Here is a 23,931-nt window from a genome sequence, read left to right as displayed (position 1 = left end):
AAAAAAAAGAAATGATACTATACACACACTAGCTGACTTACACAAAATAATCTTAGAAACAATTAAAGTAGATTAACATAGCTATAATAGCTATATATATATATATATATATATATAATGTAAATAGTGACCCTATTTTATTCTTAAAAAGATCAGGTTTCTAGTCACCATGTATGAAAGTCCTTCCAAATTACCTCAAAATATAACAAATCTTTCTCTAACCCTAATACACAAGCAGAATTCTATGCTTCTCTGGCAACAACAATAACTATTAGAAAATCTTAACCTCACCAAGAAGTTCAAATGAGAAAAGAAAGGAAGGAAAAGACTTAGCTTACTTAAATAATTGTGCTAAATAGCTTACCTTCACAATTTAAAAGTAAAAAACTTTGAAAAAGAAGGACTTCACCAAAAACAGACACACCCTCCTATAGCCTTGAAGATCTGGCCAGAAAAGCTCCATGAAGAAATCATTACTCATAATTTTGGGGGTATCAAATAATAATATTCTACTTTAAATATTTTAATCCAAATTGTCAACTTCCATTTCTGACACCTATAAGCTGAACATACCCCAGTGTCACTTTATTTATATCTTCTTTATTCCTAAATATATTTCAGGGGTAGAGCACGGAAAATACAGAGAGAAAAATACCTAGAATGTAATACTAAATTTGGTGGCTATCAGTGTAAAGCATACATACCTTTTTCTGAGCTTAGCCTACCACATATACTGGAAATGATGAGGTCAACGACCTGCAAATCTTCCAAACAATCACAAATAACTTCCAAACTGGCACTAAGGGACTAGTTTTACGCAACAATGCAGTCAAGGGAAGTTAAAATTAACTATAGGAAATTCTTCCTTGTGACAAAGTTTAAGAGAATACTGAATATATCAATATTAATTTAATAGCAGCTCTGTGTTGTGATTTTAAAGAACAAGATAAAATATGTCATTTAGCAGTCATTTAAAAAATAAAAGACTACAGATACAAGGAAATGAAAACCATTTTTAGGAGATGAAAACACAAAGAAGTAGGATACCCAACATGTACACATCCCATCTTCAAATTTAAAATCATATTGTCAGTTGTCGAAAGCAGCTCAAATTTAAAGTTTGTGCTACAAAATTGTGCAAATATGTTAAGGATTGGAGACCCACCAATGCACTACTATAATATTTTGCTTCCTAAATTTCTTCCACCTACAGGTAATAGACAACAAGTCTGAGAAACTAAGGCTAACCAAACTTAGATATAAATCCTACCAAGAAAATTTTTCAGTTTTAAGTTTTACGGTTTGATTTAAAAACAAAACAGAAACAAATTTCAAAATAAATCACATCTTCTCTTTATATAACTTGGCAAAACCTTCCCTAACTGTCCAAGTATGAGCATACAATGCCACTGGCTTTAGATACTCCAATTAAATGCACTACTCTTTCATTGGTCTGAATGAAGCATGGTGAAACAAGCACAAATTTTTAGAAACATACTGTCTTCTCACATTGAAGTGGAGGGTCCAGAAATGCAACACCCAGCATTCTTTAAAGAAAATAATGGCTAAAATCTTTCTGATACAGATTCCAATAGATTCCATCATTCAAAGTCCTCCACAAATTACTGGAAAATGTAAGAGGTAACTTCACAAAAATCACATATTGAGTGGAATAATTATAACTGATATATAAATAAGGATTTACTAAAAAAGGCTTCAAGGGGTGATATTTTAAATCAAGGTTTTAAATACAAAAGGTGTCTTGTGTTGCTTAATTGTACAGTTTCGTACATTTTGTACAGATATTCTTCACTCTACAGTCACAGATTTGGCAAGATTCCGTGGGAAATCAACCTGCAAAAAAAAAAAAAAAGCAAGATTTGAGGGATTATACAGACTGGGGAAAGGGGGTTGCTATAAGCAAATTATTTTTGTTTATAAAAACAGAAAACAATACAATCATTAACCATCTTTATTACAGACTACAAATAATTAGATTAGAAAATATAATCACATAATGTGTCCTGAAAAAAACTGAAATTGGTAAGGAAAAAGCATGCTAAAGCTGCCAGTTCACACAGAAAGAGCTACTGTGGTCCTCTACAGAAGTAGTAGCCCTCACAGGGGTCAGTAAAAACAAAAGCACAATGTTTTGGTTGCCACAATGTCTGAGAAACCAGGAACGCTAAAAAGTCTTCAATGTGTGGGACAGTTCCAAACAAAAAAGAACAGTCTTGCCAAATGCCAACAGCTGCCCTATTAAGAGGCATGGGGTTATATTAAGAAAACAGGTGGAGACTACCCAAGGTGAGTCACAATCTTGGAGGTGAACCCCAAGTTCCTTCAAGTTCTATGGGTAAGAAGATGTGATGTAACCTACAAATTGGGCCATGAAAATATAACAGGTGACAGATATTTCTCAAACACTATTGTTAAAAATTTAGGAGAAAAAAATCAGAATGTATCCAGGTAAAAAACCATCCCAAGATTTCTGCAGCGGTAGATGACTTACATCATAGCCTCTCAGCACAGCAAGGTGGAAAGCCAGCAGCTGTAAAGGGATCACGCTGAGAATGCCCTGCAAGCAGTCCACCGAGTGGGGCACCTTGATTGTTCTTTTTGTATTCTTAATGGTCTCAGTATCCTCCTTATCACAAATTACCACAGGCCGCCCCTAGGAAAGAAAATCACACACATACACAACATCACTGGTAGGCAAAGGCAGGGCTATAGCTTATGAATGTGCAAAAACTGCACTGCATAATCCACATGAAGCCTCACTGACAGACTTCTTTAAATTCCTATGTAACAAATCTGAGTGTTATTACTTATAGTCGAGGAAACAGAAGCTTTATGGGATCCAGTAATTTGTTTAAACTTATGCAACTAAGAAATACCAGGCTTAGTACTTGATTGCAGGTTTGCCTAACTTCAAAGCTCAAGTTCATTACCACCACATTGTGCTTAGGGAATAGTATCTGTTAGAATTTATATATAAAGCCAACTGATGTGAAGAAAACTCCATTATATAATATTAAAATAAAATCTAGATGTTAGGTTCCCCCTGAAATATATCACGTGTGTTTTTTTTTAATTTATTTTATTTACTTTTTTAGAGACAGCGTCTCACTCCTGGACTCAAGTGATCCTCCTGCCTCAGTCCCCAGAGTAGCTGGGACTACAGTCATGTGCAGCTGCACCCAGCTGAAATATATATTTAAAAATATTTTAAAATACATTTTTAAATGTTTTAAAAGTATTAAATTAAAAAGGAGCAGCATATGTTAACTGAAAGAAGACAGGATGTGGAGACCAAGACCTCAGTTCTGGTCTTGGTTCTGCTCAATATGAGATCTATGACCTTGTTCTTCTCAAAACTCTAAGTATCTGGGTCGGGAGTGGTGGTTCATGCCTGCAATCCCAGCACTTCGGGGGGCTGAGGCAGGTGGATCACTTGAAGTCAGCAGTTCAACACCAGCCTGGCCAACACGAAACCCCATCTCTACCAAAAACACAAAATTAGCCAGGCATGGTGGAGTTCGCCTGTAATCCCAGCTACTCAGGAGGCTGAGGCAGGAGAATCACCTGAACCCAGGAGGCAGACGTTGCAGCGAGCCAAGATTGTGCCACTGCACTCCAGGCTGGGTGACAGAGCAAGACTTCATCTCAAAAAAAAAAACTCTAAGTATCTGAATCCTCACAAGTAAACCTCAAAGGCTGTATTCCAAAGTAAATGAGTTAACACGTGTAAATATGTTTTGTAAGTCATTCAAATAAGCTAGCGTAACTCCCCTCTTTGATCCCCAAGGTGTTCTCACAGTCCCCCGACTCACCTGCCGAGCAACCACTTGCTGAAGAGCATTCTGACACTTGGCGTAAGTGTGATCTCTCATGATGATCATGATCACAGGCATCAATTTATCCACCAAAGCCAGAGGGCCATGTTTCAGTTCACCAGCAAGGATGCCTTCAGAGTGCATGTAAGTAATTTCTTTGATTTTCTAATAGGAAAGAACCAAATTGGTCTTCAGTCCACTTTTCAAAAATCCATGTTTAAGTAAATATTACACAAAGCATCTGATATGTCAAGTCACCGTCTATTTATCCAAAAGTATTAAAGGACCACTGATCTATAAATATATCTAACAAGTTAATAGATCGCTATTTCCATATTATCAACAAGTAATTTGAAGTTTTAAAGCTCCACAAGGACTTTTTAAAGATTTTAGATTATCATGAACATATTCATATTTCTGGGTAACTTTTCTTTCTTTTTTTTTTTTTTAAAGACAGAGTCTCGTTCTATCGCCCAGGCTGGAGTACAGTGGTATGATCTCAGCTCACTGCAACCTCCACCTCCTAGGTTCAAGTGATCTTCCCGCCTCAGCCACCCAAGTAGCTGGGATTACAGGCATGTGCTACCACATCCAGCTAATGTTTTTGTATTATTAGTAGAGATGGGGTTTCACCATGTTGGCCAGGCCGGTCTCGAACTTCTGACTTCAAGTGACCTACCTGCCACGTCCTCCCAAAGTGCTGGGATTATAGATGTGAGCCACTGTGCCCAGCCTGACCTCAATTAAATTTCTTATCTACAGAATTTAATCCTTATTCATATTTGAACAAATTAACCCAAGTTACTTGCTAAATCCAAGTTTATCATGCTAAAATGTACTCTTTTTGATTTTCACTTCTGAACAGAGTTCTCTGTTGCACTTTCTCAAAGTAAACAGACCACAATGCATAAATATAGAAGCATTTTAAAAAATTCTACCTGTTTCATTCATTTAATGTAAAAGTATGACTATGTGTCAGGTCTGCAAGTCAATGGACTGATATTAATTAGAAATGAGAAAACTTACCAGTGCCCCTTCAAGACAAGTAGCATAATGATAGCCTCGTCCCATTATCAGAACTGACTTCTGATGATAAAGCTCTGTTGCTAGTTTCTGAATTTCATCATCCATGCTCAGTACTTCCTTAATCAAATCTAAGAAGTAATATTAGCAAAAAAAGGACAATAAACCAAACAAATAAAATAACAATATATTGGTAACAACCAACAAAAGACCAGTGTTTCTATTCCTCTGTGCTATCAATCAGTATGGGTTTTTTTTAATACATCAGAGCAAAAGTAGAAAGATCTTATTGACTTGCTTCAAGGATAAGAAGAGAATTTTACCTATTACCTACTCCCTTAGGACAACAAAAGTATAATATATGAGTATCTTTGTACCAGGCAGCCGTTTCAATCCAAGCATGATCTCTTTGCGTCTTTCCTGCATGGAGATCCGATCATCACACATCATAAGGGCGAACATCACAAGGGATACAAACTGGCTGGTATAAGCCTGAAACATCACAAAAAAGCAAGACAATTAGTTGCAGCCGCATCTTAAGAATTTAGAACTTTTAATTTTAAAAAGCTGAAAATAAAATTCCCATTGGTTTTATGGTATACATTCTCTATCTTTTAAAACAACGTTAGGGCCAAGCACGGTGGCTCACGCCTGTAATCTCAGCACTTTGGAAGGTTGGGTGGGTGGATCGCTTGAGCTTAGGAGTTCGAGACCAGCCTGGGCAACATAGCAAAACCCTGTCTCTAAAAAAAAATTTAAAAATTAGCTGGGTGTGGTGGTGCACACCTGTGGTCCCAGCTACTCAGGAGGATCACTTGAGCCCAGGAGGCAGAGGTTGCAGTGAGCCAGGATCGCACCACAGCACTGCAGCCTGCGACAGAGGGAGGCCCTGTCTCCAAAAAACAAAAATAAAATAAAAAAATAAATGTAACTACCTTAGTAACAGTGAACTGAATCAGTACTTAGGAAATCACTATTCTCCTTTTCTGAATTTTGAACAAATGACATAACCTTTATTTCTTAGATACAAAAGCCAAACGCCTTATAAATCCATTGAATGCTTATAAAATTCCTAATATCCCTAAGAAAGGAAGGAAAAGATGAGTAAATCAGCATGTGCCTAACCAAATTTAGTTTTTGGTGTAAGTCAAAAGGCAAGTACTTGATAAACTCTCCTTGGAGTACTTGCACTGGTATTGTTGGATTTTTTTTTTTAATTGCTTTTTGATTTTCACCTTTGCCTATTGGCTGTTCCTCACTCCCAGTTTTATTTTTTAAGTTTGGCATGAAAAAAAAAAAAAAAAAAAAAAGGAAAGAAAGTACAATTGTTGAAAAGTAAAATTATCTTTACTCTCATCTGTTAATATAATTACGTTAATAATATGCTATTAATAACACTTGTGAATATTGCCTTAAAGTTTTTACTGTTTTTCTTTTTCTTTACATAGTTAAGAAAATTAATTACTAGCAGGTACAATTTTATAACTTGCTTTCACTCGTAAATAATAGTACAAGTGTATTCCCAAAACTGAACTGTCAAGTTACATTATAACCTAGATCAGTTTTCATCTCTTTAGGCCTCAGATACCCCATCTGTTAAATGCACCTGACACTTATAAGATTATCATGACAATTAAATGAGACAAATGTAACACATTCAGTTCTGTATAATGCCTGGATATACAGGCTCAAAATGTACTATAAATTTTATTGATGACAGCTTGAACTAAAAGACAATTATTTTCTTAGGATACAGAATTGTACATATTTTAAAACTCACAATCCTACTGCCAACACTATTTTCATTCTTCCTAACTTTATGTGAATGTGAGATGTGCCTGGTTTGTTAAGTACTGTGAAATGTTGAGAATTATCTCTTTAGCAAATTTTTACCATTTTGACTGCTGGACAATGAACCTTCAGTACTATTTTAACATACATATCTTGAATCCTAAAACTAAGCTCTTTTTTCATGTTTGTTGACCATTTATATTTTCTCTTTTGACAACTGACTTTGTTGTTCCTCACCTGTTTTTCAACTTGAGTTTTTTTCAAATTGGTTTTAAGAAGGTAGTTATTGTTATGTCTCAAATATTTTTTCTCATCATGGACTGACCTTTTATATTGGTGTTGACATAATTTTTAGACTCAGATAATCCTTCCATATCCTAACATAAGCTAAGTATTATTAAATTTTCTTACTTCTGTTGTTTTCATTGTTCCTTTTTATTTTTTAGTCTGTTTGAAATTAATTTTAGCGCAAGTTGAAGGAACACTAATTCTATACCGAGATACATCATTTCTTTACAATCTTTCCATTAAAAAATATAGTATTTTCTTCAATTTGTGCTAGGAATTTAATGCAGTTTACCTCTATTTATCACTTTGGCCACACGCTCTAAATTTTTACCTCTATTATTCATCGTTTACTTTTTTCTAGTAAGTCTTTTTTTGGGGGGTGGGGGGGACACAGTTGTGCTCTTGTTGCCCAGGCTGGATTGCAATGGCGTGATCTTGGTTCACTGCAACCTCAGCCTCCTGGGTTCAAGTGATTCTCCTGCCTCAGCCATCCCAAGTAGCTGGGATTACAGGCACCCGCCATGATGCCCAGCTAATTTTCTTGTATTTTTTTAGTAGAGACAGGGTTTCACTATGTTGGCCAGGCTGGTCTTGAACTCCTGTCCTCAAGTGATCCGTCCACCTTGGCCTCCCAAAGTGCTGGGATTACAAGCGTGAGCCACCACGCCTGGCCTCTAGTAAGTTTTTCTTTTCTTTTTTTTTTTTTTTTTTTTTTGAGACGGAGTCTCGCTCTGTCGCCCAGGCTGGAGTGCAGTGGCCGGATCTCAGCTCACTGCAAGCTCCGCCTCCCGGGTTTACGCCATTCTCCTGCCTCAGCCTCCCGAGTAGCTGGGACTACAGGCGCCCGCCACCTCGCCCGGCTAGTTTTTTTGTACTATTTAGTAGAGACGGGGTTTCACCGTGTTCGCCAGGATGGTCTCGATCTCCTGACCTCGTGATCCGCCCGTCTCGGCCTCCCAAAGTGCTGGGATTACAGGCTTGAGCCACCGCGCCCGGCCTAGTAAATTTTTCTTAATGGTAGTTCTGATTTTTTTTTTAACCAATAGTTATTAAGAAAAACATTTTTATGTTTCAGATATTTGAGGTTTTTACTTACATCTCTTTTATTAAAACAGTAGGTTATTGTGCTGTTATCAGTTACAGTGTTTTAATTTTAGCTTCAGGAAATTTATTCTAAGGGGTGTGTGTGTGTGTGCGCGCGCGCGCGTGCACGTGCACATGGATTATATGCTGAATTTCTATTACTCTTCTCTTGATAAGGGATTAGTCCATTAGTGATTTCCTGGCATGATATGGATAATGAGACTCCCTCTATAATAAAATCACAGTCTGGTAACTCCCTATCATCCCAATAGTTAAATGAGACTCCCTGTTTCCTCTTGCTGGACTTCCCAGCCTCCAGCTGCTCACGTGGTCCTCCACAACTGCCTCCCTGTACATCTATTATATTCTACCAGCAGATTCTAATCTTTTCCCATAATACTAAAGTGAATTTGAAGTCCTCCACCTCCAAGACTAATGAGCACATCTATACTCTAAATTCCAGTCTCTTCCAGTCTACTTCTTCCTACTGTGGTTTACTTTCAATAAATCAACTAATCACAAAATATACTACCAGGTCAGAGGTATCTTGGACCCCTGGGATACTTAAACTGTTTCCAAGCCAAACTGATCAGATAATGAGTATTCCAGTTCCTGTAGCCCATAACTAAAAATGTTATTCTACAAACTAGTGTTTGTTTGAACTGAAACCATCTGAACACTAGTTTTTAAGTACAAATATTAAACAGAGCAACTTTAATCCATATGTTTTTCCATTGCATTGCTATTACAGTTTAATTTCTAATTTCAATTTCATATTTTTAATTTCATCAATACATACTAGGAAACCAATTATGAGGAAAAAGAAGCTATACCCTACATTTAGAATCTACTGAGGTTTCAAAGAGTTTACCAGGAAAATGCTGACTCTGAAATGTTAAACTTGGTTTTTCTTTTTGTTCAGCCAAAAACAAAGTTACATTTTTATTTTTTTTAAATCAACAAAAGTCAGCACTTTGGTGAAATTCTAAACACCTGCAATAACATATAAAAACTGCTGAACCTACCATTTATACCCATCAATTACTCCAGAGGTATCAAATTATCCATGGTCTGACACTATGAGAAACTCAGTAAGATCCCTCTAATCCTGACAGTTTTTCAGGCAAAGTTGAGAATTTATAAGCAAGATCACAGAATTCTACTAGCTCCATCACTGGGCCCACGGATTAGGATCAATAATTAACTATTTGGCCAGGCGCGGTGGCTCACGCCTGCAATCCCGGCACTTTGGGAGGCCAAGGTGGGTGGATCACGAGGTCAGGAGTTTGAGACCAGATTGGCCAACATGGTGACACCCAGTCTCTACTAAAACTACAAAAATTAGCCGGGTGTGGTGGCGGGTACCTGTAATCCCAGCTACTCAAGAGGCTGAGGCAGGAGAATCGCTTGAAACTGGAGGGCAGAAGTTACAGTGAGCAGAGATCACACCACTGCACTCCAGCCTGGGCAACAAGAGCAAAACTCCATCTCAAAATAACAATAATAATCATAGTAATAATAATCAACTTTTTGCAACATCCATTAACATAAAAACTTTTATTTGCCATCTGGAATGGTCTGTGACTAAATAACCCAAAACGTATTGTAAGTAGCTAAACCCAAAATGTCTAAGACAGTTGAATAAAATTACTTCAGAACCCAAGAAAAATGAAAGTAATACTAAATTGCCATACTTACTAAATTTTTTAAGAGTCATTTTTGAAAAAAATTAAAGTCTGTACTAAAAAGACGCTAATTTGTCTTATACATGTGGTAACCATTGCGGGTAATGGGTGAAAAGTACATAAGACTTCTCCGTACTATCTTTGCAACTTCCTGTATAGTTATTTTAAAATAAAAAGATATTTTTAAAAAATGCAGTAAGAACGAACTACTGACACAAATAACAGCACGAACAAATCTCAAAAACTTTAGGCTCAGCTGGTCCAACAGCAGAGGGTCATCAGAACTCATTAGCGTTACTAAAGTTGGTATACAATACCTCACTGCTAAATTTAACTGGTTTTATTTAAAAAACAAACTTCGGGCTAAATGAAAGAAGCTAGACATACAAAACGTGTTATACAACTCCATTTACAAGAATTTTCTGGAAAATGCCACAATACAGCAAGAGAAAACAGTAGTTCCTGAGTATGAGGCTGGAGGGTAGGCGTGAGGATTGACTATAAAGAAACACAAAGGAATATTTCAGGTGATCATCTTCTAAAACTGGATTGTGATAACAGTTGCACAGCCAAATGAATTCACTAAAACTGTACACTTAAAATTGGTGAATATGCTATGGTAGAAGCTAGATGGTGGGTATACCAATGCTAATGTATTATTATTTTTTTTAAGATAGGGTCTCACTCTGTCATCCAAGCTAGAGTGTAGTGGTATGCTCATGGCTCACTGCAGCCTCAAACTCCTGGGCACAAGGGATCCTCCTGCCTCAGCCTCCTGAATAGCTGGGACTACAGGCATGCACCACCATGCCCTGCTAATTTTTGAATTTTTTATAGAGATGAGGTCTCACTATGTTGCCCAGGCTGGTCTTGAACTCTTGGCCTCAAGTTGTCCTCCCACTTCAGCCACCCAAAGTGCCAGGATAACAGGTGTCTCATAAACAAAGGAATGAGAAATATAAAATATATATATTTCCCTTGGCAGCTCACAATTCCAGAAAAGATTAAGTCAATGGCATCCATCCAATCAAACAATCCCATACCCCACATACACCACGTTGTAGCCCTTGTTTCACAATCTGTTATAAATAAAGAGGCTCTGAGATTCCAATCCCCTAATCAAATCGTTAAGTGCTACTAAAGGTGGCTGTCATTTACTCAGCAACAGGATGGAAACCCAAGTACAAACATGTAACACATTTTAATTACCACATGGAGAAAATTCAAGTTTTAGCACTCTGTAAATTATAGTGTTAGCAATATCAAAATACCTAAGAAATAAAAATCTCACTCAAGAGTTTTTATGCCTATAACACCAGCACTTTGGGAGGCGAAGGCAGGCAGATCATTTGAACCCAAGAGTTAGAGACTGGCCTGGGCAACATGGTAAAATTCCGTCTCTACAAAAAAATACAAAAATTAGCCAGGCATGGGTGGTGGCCTGTACCTGTAGTTCCAGCTACTCAGGAGGCTGAGGTGGGAGGATTGCCTGAGGCTGGGAAGGCCCAGGCTGCAGTAAGTCATGATTGCACCACTGCACTCTATCTACCCTGGATGACAGAGAGGAGAGACCCTGTTTCAAAAAAAAAGGGCCAGATACAGTGGCTCATGCCTGTAATTCCAGCACTTTGGGAGGTCGAGGCAGGCAGAGCACTTGAGGTCAGAAGTTCGAGACAAGCCTGGCCAACACAGTGAAACCCCATCTCTACTAAAAATACAAAAATTAGCCAGGCGTGGTGGCAGGTGCCTATAATCCCAGCTACCTGGGAGGCTGAGGCAGAAGAATCGTTTGAACCGAGGAGGTGGGGGTTGCAGTGAGCTGAGATCGCGCCACTGCACTCCAGCCTAGCCAACAGAGTGAGACTCCATCTCCAAAAAAAAAGGAAAAGAAAAGAAGAATTTTTATGTAAGAATCACAAACTTTCTACAAAAAATTCTCTATGAGAATCTTTGAGGGAAAAACTCAAATGCGGTTATGCACACCTTAACATTGTCTTCCACAATTCTTTAATTAAACTCAAATCCACCAATACCCCAACATCTTATTAGATAATCAGCAAGAAATATCAAACTTAAGCAGAAAAATACTGAGAAAACAAAAATGTGAAATCATAAAAAGTAACACATTGGGCAACATAGAAAGACCCGGTCTTTAAAAAATAAAAAATAAAAAAAAATAAAAAATAAACTAGCCACACACAGTGGTGCATCTGTAGTTCCAGCCACTCAGGAGGCTGAGGCAGAGATCACTTGAGCCCATGAATCTGAGGCTGCAGGGAGCTATGATTCCTGTCACTGCACTCCAGCCCCAGCCTGGGTGACAAAACAAGACCCTGTCTCTAAATAACAAACAAACCTAAAACCGCCAAAAACACCTGTGGAGGGATAACATCTCTTATATTTATACAACTTTCTAAGATTTCCTATTTTTATTAGCCTCCTAAATTTATGCATATTCCAATTCCAAAGAGCAAAGTAGTCTTACTAGGCTTTCAAAAAACAAGACAGCACCTTTAAACCTCCCCAGAGCAATATCTAAAGAGAAACAGATACTGTCATACAATACTCATTAAAAAAATTTTTTTTAATTGCCAAATTTTAATTTTTTTTTTTTTTTTTAGATGGACTCTCGCTCTGTCACCCAGGCTGGAGTGCAGTGGCATGATCTCGGTTCACTGCAACCTCCACCTCCCAGGGTCAAGTGATTCTCCTGCCTCAGCCTCCCGGGTATGCTGGGATTACAGGCACGTACTACCACACCTGGCTAATTTTTGTATTTTTAGTAGAGACGGGGTTTCACCATGTTGGCCAGGCTGGTCTTGAACTCCTGAGCTCAAGTGATCTGCCCAGCTCAGCCTCCCAAAGTGCTGGGATTACAGGCGTGAGCCACCGTGCCCGGCACTTGCCAAATTGTATACCAAAGGTGTATTCCTCCTTACAAATTTTCAGAGGTAGTATGTACATTTTTACATTATTTATTAGAAACCATAAATAGGTAAATAAAAATTCCAAAAATGGTTCAAGTGGATGTTTCTAATTTGTTACTTTTCGAATTCCAGACTATACTTCATAAAAGAAGAGGATGTTATATACTTGTTATGTATCTTACTGTGCCTAGCAGGAGGGCAGTAAGTGATAGACAAGGATAGCCAGCAGAGACCTTTTCAAAATGGACTTACATTATATACATAAGTCCCTTTTAAACTCTAAGATTAGGAGGAGGGAGAGAATGACAAGTCTTTTATCTAACTGACCCTTAAGTCCTACAGTATTTACAATGATTAGTAAAATGTGTGAGTTCTGTAACTGTTAAAAAAATAAGACACAGACTAGTCTATAGACTAGTCTGCTTCACTGACACTATGATTAAATAATCATCAGAGAAATGAGTCAAGAATTTACCTTTGTACTGGCCACACCAATCTCAGGACCAGCATTAATGTGAACTCCACAATCTGTCTCCCGTGATATAGAACTGCCAACTGTGTTTGTGATCCCCACAGTTAAAGCTCCTCTCTCCTTACAGTACCGAAGACCCATCAAGGTATCTGCTGTCTCACCTGTGCAAAAAGTAGGACAAGCATAACACATACAGAACAGTTTTAGCATATGCTGTTTCTTAGCAGCAAAAACAAATTGACCACACTTTCAACAATATTACTTGTTTTAAATAAAATACAAAACATCCATTTAATAAATTTATAAAACTTTAATATGGGCTTGTCAGCATCTCCCTTCTGTCACTGAAAATCCAGCTCTTTGAACATAAAAGGTGTTCATTTTTACTAATTCATAAAGAATTATGTAATATTAAAATAAATCTGTGTTCGTCAAGTCATCTGCAATGCCAGTTTATCTTTAAATATCAGCTTTTGCCAAGATATGCTAGAATTATGAAAAGAATCACTTTCCTTCCCTTTAAGTCTTTAAAATTAACACACCTGATTGACTAAGGAAAAAGCAAACATCATCTCGAAAGACTGGTGTGTTTCTGTCCAGGAAGTCACTTGCTAGTTCCACCATCACGGGCAACTCAGTCAGCTCCTCAAGAACTTGACGTGTCTGCAGAGAAAAGATTACTTGGTCACAGAACTTTCCTTCAAATACTCTTTCATTGGACTTCTTTGGATTCAATGTATAGTTTTTGCTTTTTCTGATTACAAAAATGACATGTTAGAAAATAAAAACAACCTAGATTAAAATATTTTTTAAAAAAATCAAAATCCTACCAATTGAGATAAGCACAGCTAACATTTTACCATCAGTCTCTTTAAACAACTATGTATACATTCCTTTTTTTTTTTTTTGAGACGGAGTCTCAGCTCACTGCAACCTCAGCCTCCTGTGTTCAAGCGATTCTCCTGCCTCAGCCTCCTGAGTAGCTGGGACTACAGGCGTACGCCACCACACCCAGCTTAGTAGAGATAGGGTTTCACCATGTTGGCCAGGATGGTCTCGATCTCCTGACCTCATGATCTGTCCACCTCGGCCTCCCAAACTGCTGGGATTACAGGCGTCAGCCACCGCTCCTGGCCACATACATTCATATAAAGAAACATACTCATACATATAAAACATTGTGAGAAGTGGAAAGGGCATGGTTCTGAGTCAGCTTGTATGTTATCTCTAACTACCCAATTCCTAATCTTTAAAATGAAAATTCATGTAATACCCATGTCAGCGAGGGTTTTCAAATCAGATAACAGATGTACAAATATAGAGAGAAAAATTAAACACTTTAAAAATACAATGTATTCATAAATAGGACCATTTCCCAAAAGTAGTCAATGTATTTTAGAAATCTTGTTTAAGGGCCGGGCGCGGTGGCTCAAGCCTGTAATCCCAGCACTTTGGGAGGCCGAGACGGGCGGATCACGAGGTCAGGAGATCGAGACCATCCTGGCTAACACAATGAAACCCCGTCTCTACTAAAAATACAAAAAAAAAAAAAATTAGCCGGGCGAGGTGGCGGGCGCCTGTAGTCCCAGCTACTCGGGAGGCTGAGGCAGGAGAATGGTGTAAAACCCGGGAGGCGGAGTTTGCAGTGAGCCGAGACAGTGCCACTGCACTCCAGCCTGGGCGACAGAGCGAGACTCCGTCTCAAAAAAAAAAAAAAAAAAAAAAAAAAAAAAAAAAGAAATCTTGTTTAAGAAGGCTATTTTCAACCTTTGTGGGATGGGGTAGAGGGAATGAAGTAGGGAGCAGTATTCCTCTGTGCAAAAGGTAGCTTAACCTTCATTTCAGTAAATTTCCATTCTAATTATTTTTACACTAAACATTAGAAAATCAAAAACAACAGAAAAATTAACTTTTAGGCAGCAAAAACTTTAAGCTCAACCAATGTATACATTTAGTGTTGCTTTAATTCTAACTCTAGAGCTCACCTATCCTGACAGCCTTTCACCAGCCTCTTCAGGCAAGTGGTCCTGCCCATCTCTCACCCATCTCAGCTTTCCTCCTTCTCAGCAATAAAGAACTTAAAGGTGCCATTATTTCATAGCCCTTTAACTTGCGCTTGCCCGCAAATTTGAGCAGAATCATTTTATCTGGTTCCCCAAAAAATATTAAATAACTTTGATTTGGCATTTTTTAACAATATTACATCATGTAAAGAAAGTCATTGAAGATAAAATGCTCCTTTTATTGTTCTTTTCCACTAATACATTTTATTCATTATACATTAAGTTACTGACACTAAAATGCTAAATGTTTTCCTACAAATAAATGTAAACCAAACCTTTTCACCCAGTTTATAATATAAATGTTACACTGGAATCATATTCTTCAAAATAAAAAGATGGGGAAAGAACAGAGAAAGATAGAAATCTGTAGGCTTACCAGATATTTAAAAGTAATAAACCCCAAAAAAGTAATCTCAAGATTTATCTGTGCTAATTAATAGTTTATTCTTTTAGTTGGGGCAACTATTTTTTTTTTTGGCTAAAGATGGGGTCTTGGTTTGTTGCTCAGGCTGGAGTGTAGTAGCTATTCAGAGGTATAATTATAGGGCACTGTAGCCTCGAATTCCTGGTCTCAAGTGATCCTCCTGCCTCAGCTTCTGAGTACCTGAAACTACAGGCACACAACACTGCACCCAGCTGCAAACAATTTTTTATAAATACACAAAATGACATATTTCCATCACAATAGAGTAACTTAATGCTATAAATTCCACTGAATGCAACTACAAAACCTAGAGAAAATTAAAATTTTGAAAAGCATACTAAGTAGGCCATACTTAAATCATTTATGCCTAGTGTTCCATCATTGGAACACTAAGCTTGTGGGAGTTATTTATATCCTACTACTCAAGGTCATGGCCAAAGTCTGATTTTTCACAAACAAATTTTGCAACCTCTGGCATAAATGGGTTAAGAATGATTAGAGTGTAGTCAGTTATTATTCAGGACAGAGAGAGATACTAAAAAAAAAACATGCAAATGTGTCATGAAACAACAACAAAAATGTAAAACAGGATAAAATAAATGGTACTATTTTGTCTGATAAACCACAGGGGGATTTCTAATGTTTGTTAACTATAGTAGTCTTGGTATCCACAAAACAACAAAAAATCTTAGAGAATGCTAACAGAGCATATAACTGCTGCCCCAAAATTGTCTTAGCATTAGATGAAGCATTTAATTAAATTTGCTATTTCTGAATAGAGGGCTCATTCAGTAATAGATCTAAGCCACCAGTAACGTGTTTACGTCTTTCTTCTTCCCGTGTTCAAAATATTTTTTTTTTTGAGACAGGGCCTGGTTTTGTCCCCCAGGTTGGAGTGCAGCAGTGCAATCCAGGCTCACAGCCTCACCTTCTCGACTCAAGCGATCCTCCTGCCTCAGCCTCCCAAGTAGCTAGGAGTACAGGGAGTTGCCACCACACCCCGGTAATCTTTTTTTTTTTTTTTTGGTAGAGACAGGGTCTCGCTATGTTACCCAGGCTCAAACTCCTGGTGTCAAGTAATCCTCCCACTTTGCCCTTCCAAAGCACTGGGATTATAGGTGTGAGCCACTGCACCTGGACAAAACAATCACTTTTTCAGACCTCTACCCTTCAATATTACATAGACTTTCTGTTTAGGACCATATAATTTTAGGGGAGGAGGGGAGGAGGTATATGGTGTAGTCTTTGAAAAGAGCAAAGTTTGTTGAGATGCAACGGCAGGTGACCGGATAGTTTCACTCACTGCTTAAATAAATGGCTCCTAATAAATATTTATGACTCAGCAAATAAAAAAATTACGTCGTGAACTTTGGAAATCAATCCTAAAAGCAGAAATTGAATGTAAAGGCCTTCTGTTTATAAGAGTTGACAGCAGCAGCACGTAAACTCTCTCCTTCTAAGGAAACTACATGTGGAAATACCCTCATATACCTATGCTTCTGCACTGACAATACACGTTTTTGATACTGAATTTCAGCTTCTAAAAGAACAATTTAAAGAATAAAATCTGATTAAAAAAAAAAAAAGGCAGACTGCCTTTCTTTGCAGTAATGTGCCCACAAAGTAAAACTGCATTGAGGTTTACACATGATATAGGCCATCTGTCTAGGGCAAGTGAACAACGCTAAGCAAAACCCAATGACTGCTCTTATATATATAGGCAAGCTCCCTAGGCTACAAGTCTAGGACAGCACGGAAAACTTTTCCCGTCTTGGCCTTTCATGAAGTCTGTTGCAGAAGGTCTATCTGTGTATCTAGGGACCTTTTCTACAGATCTTCCATTGATAAGTAATTCCAAGCAGCTGGTAAATTTCTCCCCTTACCTTCTGTTTTTATCACAAAAGTGAAAAGATAACACATTAACAAATGATAGTTTTACATAGTATGTTATTAGAGCTACTACTTGGTCTATAGATATTCTCTAATATTCAACATAATTAAAACTTTAAAAAGCACTTACTGCTACACCAGCATGGTAACTTGTGCCACAAGCAATAAGAATCAAACGCCGGCATCTCTGGATCTCCTTTATGTGATCCTTCAAACCACCCAAATTCACTGAAATAAAAGTTTGTGTATATAATTATTTAGCAAAGAACCATGTGAACTAGGCAATCGCATTTTATGAGTATCCACTGCCAATATGATAAAGAATACGGCTGTTTTAAAGAATATTCCTCTTGGAAAGCACAGTTCTCTGTAATTTTGAAAAGTAAATTAAATAAGTCACTACTTAACTGGGCCCCCCAAACTTGTAACTGACCTTACTCACCTCTCTACATCCCCACACAATTACAGTATTTATTACATTCTACCTTAGTCAGTCATTTTTACGTTCTTCTCTTTGAAAGTTATCTTAAAGGCAAAAGTAGAGGGACACAGAAAACAGACCATTAGATGTTGAGGGCTGGAGCTGGAGGAGGCGTTGACAACAATAGGGTGCGAGGAAATTTTCGGAGTGACAGAACTGTTCTACATCTTGACTTTGTAGAGGTTATAATTATGACTATGTTGTAGAGGTTTGTCAAACTTAGAGTTATATACTAGGAATGATGAATTTTATTATATCTAATTATGTCTCAATAAACCTGTCTGGGAAAAACATGATCTCAGTTACGTTTATTTCCCCTCTGGTGCCCAGAAAGGTGCTCTGTAGAGTAACATAAACCCACTCTCTCTCAGTCTTTGCCATCCTCATTCCCCTAATGCTTCAGTCAAAATGCTTGATTGTTCTGATCCCTTCACATTTATCTTCAAACCTAACATCTCTCCCTGGACAACAGCAATATTCTCCAATTCTCTCTTCTGTTCTCCACCTCCTGGAGTCTGCTCTCCATATGCTACCAGAAGGATCTTTTACAGTGATCCTTTAAAAACATAAAGACCCTCCAATGAAGTCTGTCCTCTTTTTCGTTTTCAGTTTCTATAGCTATTTATATGTTGTTCTCCATGTGTCTTGTCCAGAAATCCTTCCACACAGGCTAGTTTTCTACCTGTGAGAAATTCCCATTCAACATTCATTCAACTGCTCAACTAAAATTCCCTAAGCACCCTCCAAGTAAATACAGTGGTCAAGGCACTGAGAGCTTCTGGACTCAAACAGTTCCAAATCTGGCTGAGGAGAATGACAGGTACCTCCTCGTGGGCCTCATCCTGCTGCTCTCTCTGAACCATTTTCAGTCTGTCTACTCTGCCCCTGCTCTCTTCAACTCCCCTCCTTTTTTTTTTTTTTTTTTTTTTTTCTGAGACAGAGTCTTGCTCTGTAGCCCAGGCTGGAGTGCAGTGGTGCAGTATCGGCTCACTGCAACCTCCGCTTCCCAAGTTCAAGCGATTCTCCAGCCTCGGCCTCCTTAGTAGCTGGGATTACAGGCGCAAGCCACCATGCCCAGCTCATTTTTTTCTATTTTTAGTAGAGAGGGTTTCACCATGTTGGGTAGGCTGGTCTCGGACTCCCGACCTTGTGATCCACCCACCTTGGCCTACCAAAGTGCTGGGATTACAGGTGTCAGCCACCGTGCCCAGCCAGCCCATCTTCTTTTTTATCTTAGTTATACTATAAAACCAAGGTACGTGTTTTACTTTTTATCTTTTGAATAATTATATGTTCTCCTTTTTGAATTTCAATAATGAAAGAAGGTATGTTTCTCTATTTTTAAAAATTAGCAAGTAGGAAACAAAACCAAACAAAATAAAAAGTATTACTAGCTTCCCAAATAATTTATAATCAAATCCGAACTACTTACTTTGGCCTTCAAGTCCCATACGACCTGTCTCCTGCTTACTCTGACCTAATACCCTAGCACATCCCCTCTCACTCAGGCCACACCAGCCAGACTGGCCTTTTCTTGCTGTTCCTGCACTAGACCAAGCCTGTTTGCGTACCTCTGCCTACAGTGTTTTCCACAGACCTTGGCATTAATTACAAATGTCTGGGAAGAAAGGAAACAACAGTAAAGGGCTTGATCAGGGTCAATCAAAGGCAAAGACAACATAAAAGCAAAGAAAAAAAAAAAAAAGGCAGACCAACTATCAGAAAGACCTGTACTGCAGATGATGACAAAGAATGACATGGATGTAAGCCAGTGAGATTAGCTGGCCACAGTGTTTCCTTAATATTAGTCCTAGAAATTTCTGGTGGCTAAGGAGAGTTGGGATAGTTCTGAAAGGAGCTGTCCAAAGCTCTAAATTTGATGCTTTTGAGAAAAGCCTGATCCCTGTTGAGATGAGGTAGGCCATCACTACAGGCAAAAGAAAGAATGCCTGATGGACAGGGGAGGGGATGGAGAGCACTTAGAACAATGTATACATGGGAACTAGTTTGGTTCAATAAATGACTAACAATGTGACCTTTGGCAAACTGAAAGCCTCAATCTCCTCATCCTAACAACAAAAAAGATGACAGCTATCCTGTTTTATTATAGAACTTTTATGTACATAATACAGATATAAGCACTCTTTATGTATTTATTTATTTTTTGAGACAGGTCTTTCAACCAGGCTGCAGTGCAGTGCTGGAGTCAGAGCTCACTGCAGCCTCAATCTACAGGGCTCAAGCAATCCTCCCACCTCAGGCTCTTCAGTAGCCAGGGCTATAGGCACCCACCACCACACCCAGCTAATTTTTTTAAAAATTTTTAGTAAAAACGAGGTCAGGCTGGTCTAGAACTAAGCTCAAGCAATCCTCCCGCTTTGAGTGCCCAAAGTGCTGGGATTACAGGCATGAGCCACTGCATCCAGCCAAAAGTACTTTTTAAAACCGTGAACTTCCCAAAGTTTGTCTCATTTTCTCATTTTCTTCCCCTATAAATCTTTTTCCTGGCCTCATTTCCATAAGTACCATAAAAGAATTTACTGCTGTTCTCCCAGTTCCTCTAGCTCAACCATCTTCAACAACCCTCTCTGTCTACAGAGGCAGATACGATTCCTCTGGTGGCGGATGCCTGTAATCCCAGCTACTTGGGAGGCTGAGGCAGGAGAATCGCTTGAACCCGGGAGGTGACAGCTGTGGTGAGCCAAGATGGCACCACTGCACTCCAGCCTGGGCAACAATAGCGAAACTCCATCCTAAAAAAAAAAAAAAAAAAGGTGTTGTACTCTCACCTTTACCTTAAAAATGCAGGAGGGTACAGGATATCCAAAGGCATCATGCAAACACCTGAAAGACCTCTGGGGAAGTTCACACTTTTACTTACTTATACACTCAGAAAGGAAACCTAGACTAGGCAGATACATGTAAGCTGCCCAGCAACGGGATCAGGTCTCATTCTTCTTAGAATTCACAGTACCAAGGACAGTCCCTGGTACACAATGGGTGATCTATACATAAAATTTACCATTTTAACTATTTTTAAATGTACAATTCAGTGGCATTAAGCACATTCACATTATTGTGCAACCATCACTACAATCCATCTCTGTAATTTCATCATCCCACAACTGAAACTCTGTACCCTTTAAATAGTAACTCCCCATTTCCCCTCCCCACAGCCCCTGGTAACCATTAATCTACTTTCTGTTTCTGAGAATCTGACTATTCTAGATATCTCATATAGGTAGAATAATACACTAAAGAACTTTTTCCAAGATGGCTGGGCTCCACTGACGGCTGACAGCTGTAGCTGTTCTACATGGCTATTAAGGGCAATGAACTTTCAGGTTGTTAATGGCACCTCCTACAAGAGACACTGAAATAATAAAATAATTCATATGTAATTACCAGTATAGTCATCAAAGTTGACTCTTCCTCTCATTGTGTTCACGACAGACTCTGGCTGCTCAAATATTTCCTTCTGCATAAATGAACTGAAGTTGCCTACGGTAAGAGAAATCACATAATTAGAACAAAAACAAATCAAAGAATAAGAAAAGATTTGTAAACAACCAAAAGTCCCCCTCCTTTAATAAAATCTTGGTAAATAAAATATAACAAAAGGTCATGCAATAGAGAAACTTATTTATACATGACTGCCTAAAAGATTGGGTGAATATATTTTACTCTATGTGGAAAAAAGTAAGAGTACAGTCACTTTTAATTAACTTCATACTTGAAATGTGCAGTTAAAACAAAACAAGTGAAAGAGACAAGCCTTTTTTTTTGAGACGGAGTCTCGCTCTGTCACCCAGGCTGAAGTGGAGTGGCGCAATCTAGGCTCACTGCAATCTCTGCTTCCTGGATTCAACTGATTCCCCTGCCTCAGCCTCCTGAGTAACTGGGACTATAGGCGCGTGTCATTACGCCAGGCTGATTTTTTGTATTTTTAGTAGAGACAGGGTTTCACCATACTGACCAGGCTGGTCTTGAACTCCTGACCTCATGATCCGCCCACCTCAGCCTCCCAAAGTGCTGGGATTACAGGCGTGAGCCACCGCACCAGGTCAAATGAGACAAGCTTTAAGTTTTGGAGTATAACCTACATTCAAACTGCGGTTCTATCCTTTACTATCTAAGCTGGGGAAATTATTAATCTATAAAATAAGAGACCAGTTACTTCACAGTATGGATTGCAGTATGGATTAATAAAGCAAGAAATCTGACATATATGTAGAGTCATGCAATAAATGTTATTTCTTATTTTTACTTTTTTTTTTGAGACAGGGTCTCACTCTGTCACCCAGACTGAAGTGAAGTGGCAAGATCACCGCTCACTGCAGCCTCAATCTCCCGGGCTCAAGTAATCCTCACACCTCAGCCACCTTAGTAGCTGGGACCACAGGCACACACTATCATGCCCGGCTCATGGTTTTGTTTTGTTTTGTTTGAGACAGAGTCTCACTCTGTCACCCAGGCTGGAGTGCAGTGGCACAATCTCACCTCACTGCAACCTCTGCCTCCCAGGTTCAAAAGATTCTCCCACCTCAGGCTCCCCAGTTGCTGGGACTACAGGTACGTGTCACCATGATCATAATTTTTTTTGTATTTTCAGTTGAAACAGGGTTTTGCTATGTTGCTGAGGCTGGTCTTGAACTCCTGAGTTCAGGCAATCTGCCTGCTTTGGCCTCCCAAAGTACTAGGATTACAGGTATGAGCCACTGCACCCGACCTTTTTTTTTTTTAATTTTTAGTAGAGACAGGATCTCACTATGTTGCCCAGGCTGGTCTCAAACTCCTGAGCTCAAGTGATCCTCCTACCTTGGCCTCCCTAAGAGTTGAGATAACAGGCATCAGCCACTGTGCCTGGCCAATGTTAGTTTCTATTCCTACCACAATCCCATCAGTATAATAATAATTATAATACTTAACAGAAGCAAATATTACATATGACTAAGTGTCAGACACTGTTTTAAGGACTTTATATATAGTAGCTTCTTTTTTTTTTGAGACAGAGTTTCGCCCTTGTTGCCCAGGCTGGAGCACAATGGCGCAATCTCGGCTCACTGAAACCTCTGCCTCCGGGGTTTCAGCCATTCTCCTGCCTCAGCCTCCCAAGTAGCTGGGATTACAGGCATGTGCCACCACACCCAGCTAATTTTGTTTTTTGTTTTTTTTTTTTTTTTTTTTTTTTTTTTTTTTTTTTTGAGACGGAGTCTCGCTCTGTCGCCCAGGCTGGAGTGCAGTGGCGCAATCTCGGCTCACTGCAAGCTCCGCCTCCCGGGTTCATGCCATTCTCCGGCCTCAGCCTCCCGAGTAGCTGGGACTACAGGCGCCCACAACCGCGCCCGGCTAATTTTTTGTATTTTTAGTAGAGACGGGGTTTCACCGTGGTCTCGATCTCCTGACCTTGTGATCCGCCCGCCTCAGCCTCCCAAAGTGCTGGGATTACAGGCGTGAGCCACCGCGCCCGGCTAATTTTGTATTTTTTAATAGAGTTGGGGTTTCTCCAAGTTGGCAAGGCCAGACTGGTCTCGAACTCCCCACCTCAGGTGATCCGCCCACCTCGGCCTCCCAAAGTGCTAAGATTACAGGTGTGAGCCACTGCACCCAGCCATATAGTAGCTTCTTAATCCTCAAAACAACCTTAATGAGTTAGGCTCTATTATCCTCATGTTATATATAAGAAAACTAAAGCACAAAGAGAATAAAAAGGAACAGAACATGAACTATATTTATGTTTATAAAGTATCTTTAAAGTATCAAGTGTTAATAATCTTTTTTATAATGTTAGAAACAAATCATTAATTAGTTTGAAGATGATTGTAAAAACAGCAGATAATTTCTCTAAAGAATCATCCCTTTTCCTAGGGTTGTCCTTTGCCTAATCATGTGGAAGATTCCACTCACACCATTCATTACTAGATTCAATATGCTAGGAAAAGAAGTAGAATATATTCTTTCCATTAAG

The 23,931-nt window shown here is 38.8% G+C and overlaps 1 protein-coding gene across 7 annotated transcripts in view; it reads right to left on the bottom strand.

Moving 5' to 3' along the window:
• Window positions 1–584: 584 nt before the first annotated feature.
• GFPT1 (glutamine--fructose-6-phosphate transaminase 1) overlaps window positions 585–23,931 on the bottom strand; it is a 65,024-nt gene continuing 41,677 nt past the window's right edge. For all 7 annotated transcript variants that reach the window (XM_015433572.4, XM_015433573.4, XM_015433574.4 and 4 more), the window contains 9 exons: window positions 21,369–21,464; window positions 17,613–17,710; window positions 13,648–13,768; window positions 13,109–13,266; window positions 5,237–5,351; window positions 4,863–4,990; window positions 3,834–4,001; window positions 2,513–2,674; window positions 585–1,854 (listed from right to left, as the gene is read on the bottom strand). In XM_015433572.4, coding sequence (XP_015289058.2) covers window positions 1,810–1,854; window positions 2,513–2,674; window positions 3,834–4,001; window positions 4,863–4,990; window positions 5,237–5,351; window positions 13,109–13,266; window positions 13,648–13,768; window positions 17,613–17,710; window positions 21,369–21,464 — 1,091 coding nt within the window. In that variant the 3' untranslated portion in view covers window positions 585–1,809. The remainder of the gene's footprint in view (window positions 1,855–2,512; window positions 2,675–3,833; window positions 4,002–4,862; window positions 4,991–5,236; window positions 5,352–13,108; window positions 13,267–13,647; window positions 13,769–17,612; window positions 17,711–21,368; window positions 21,465–23,931) is intronic.

This window comes from Macaca fascicularis, chromosome 13 (assembly GCF_037993035.2).
Source record: "Macaca fascicularis isolate 582-1 chromosome 13, T2T-MFA8v1.1".
Lineage (NCBI taxonomy): Eukaryota > Metazoa > Chordata > Mammalia > Primates > Cercopithecidae > Macaca > Macaca fascicularis.
This window is presented reverse-complemented; position numbering and strand designations above follow the sequence as displayed.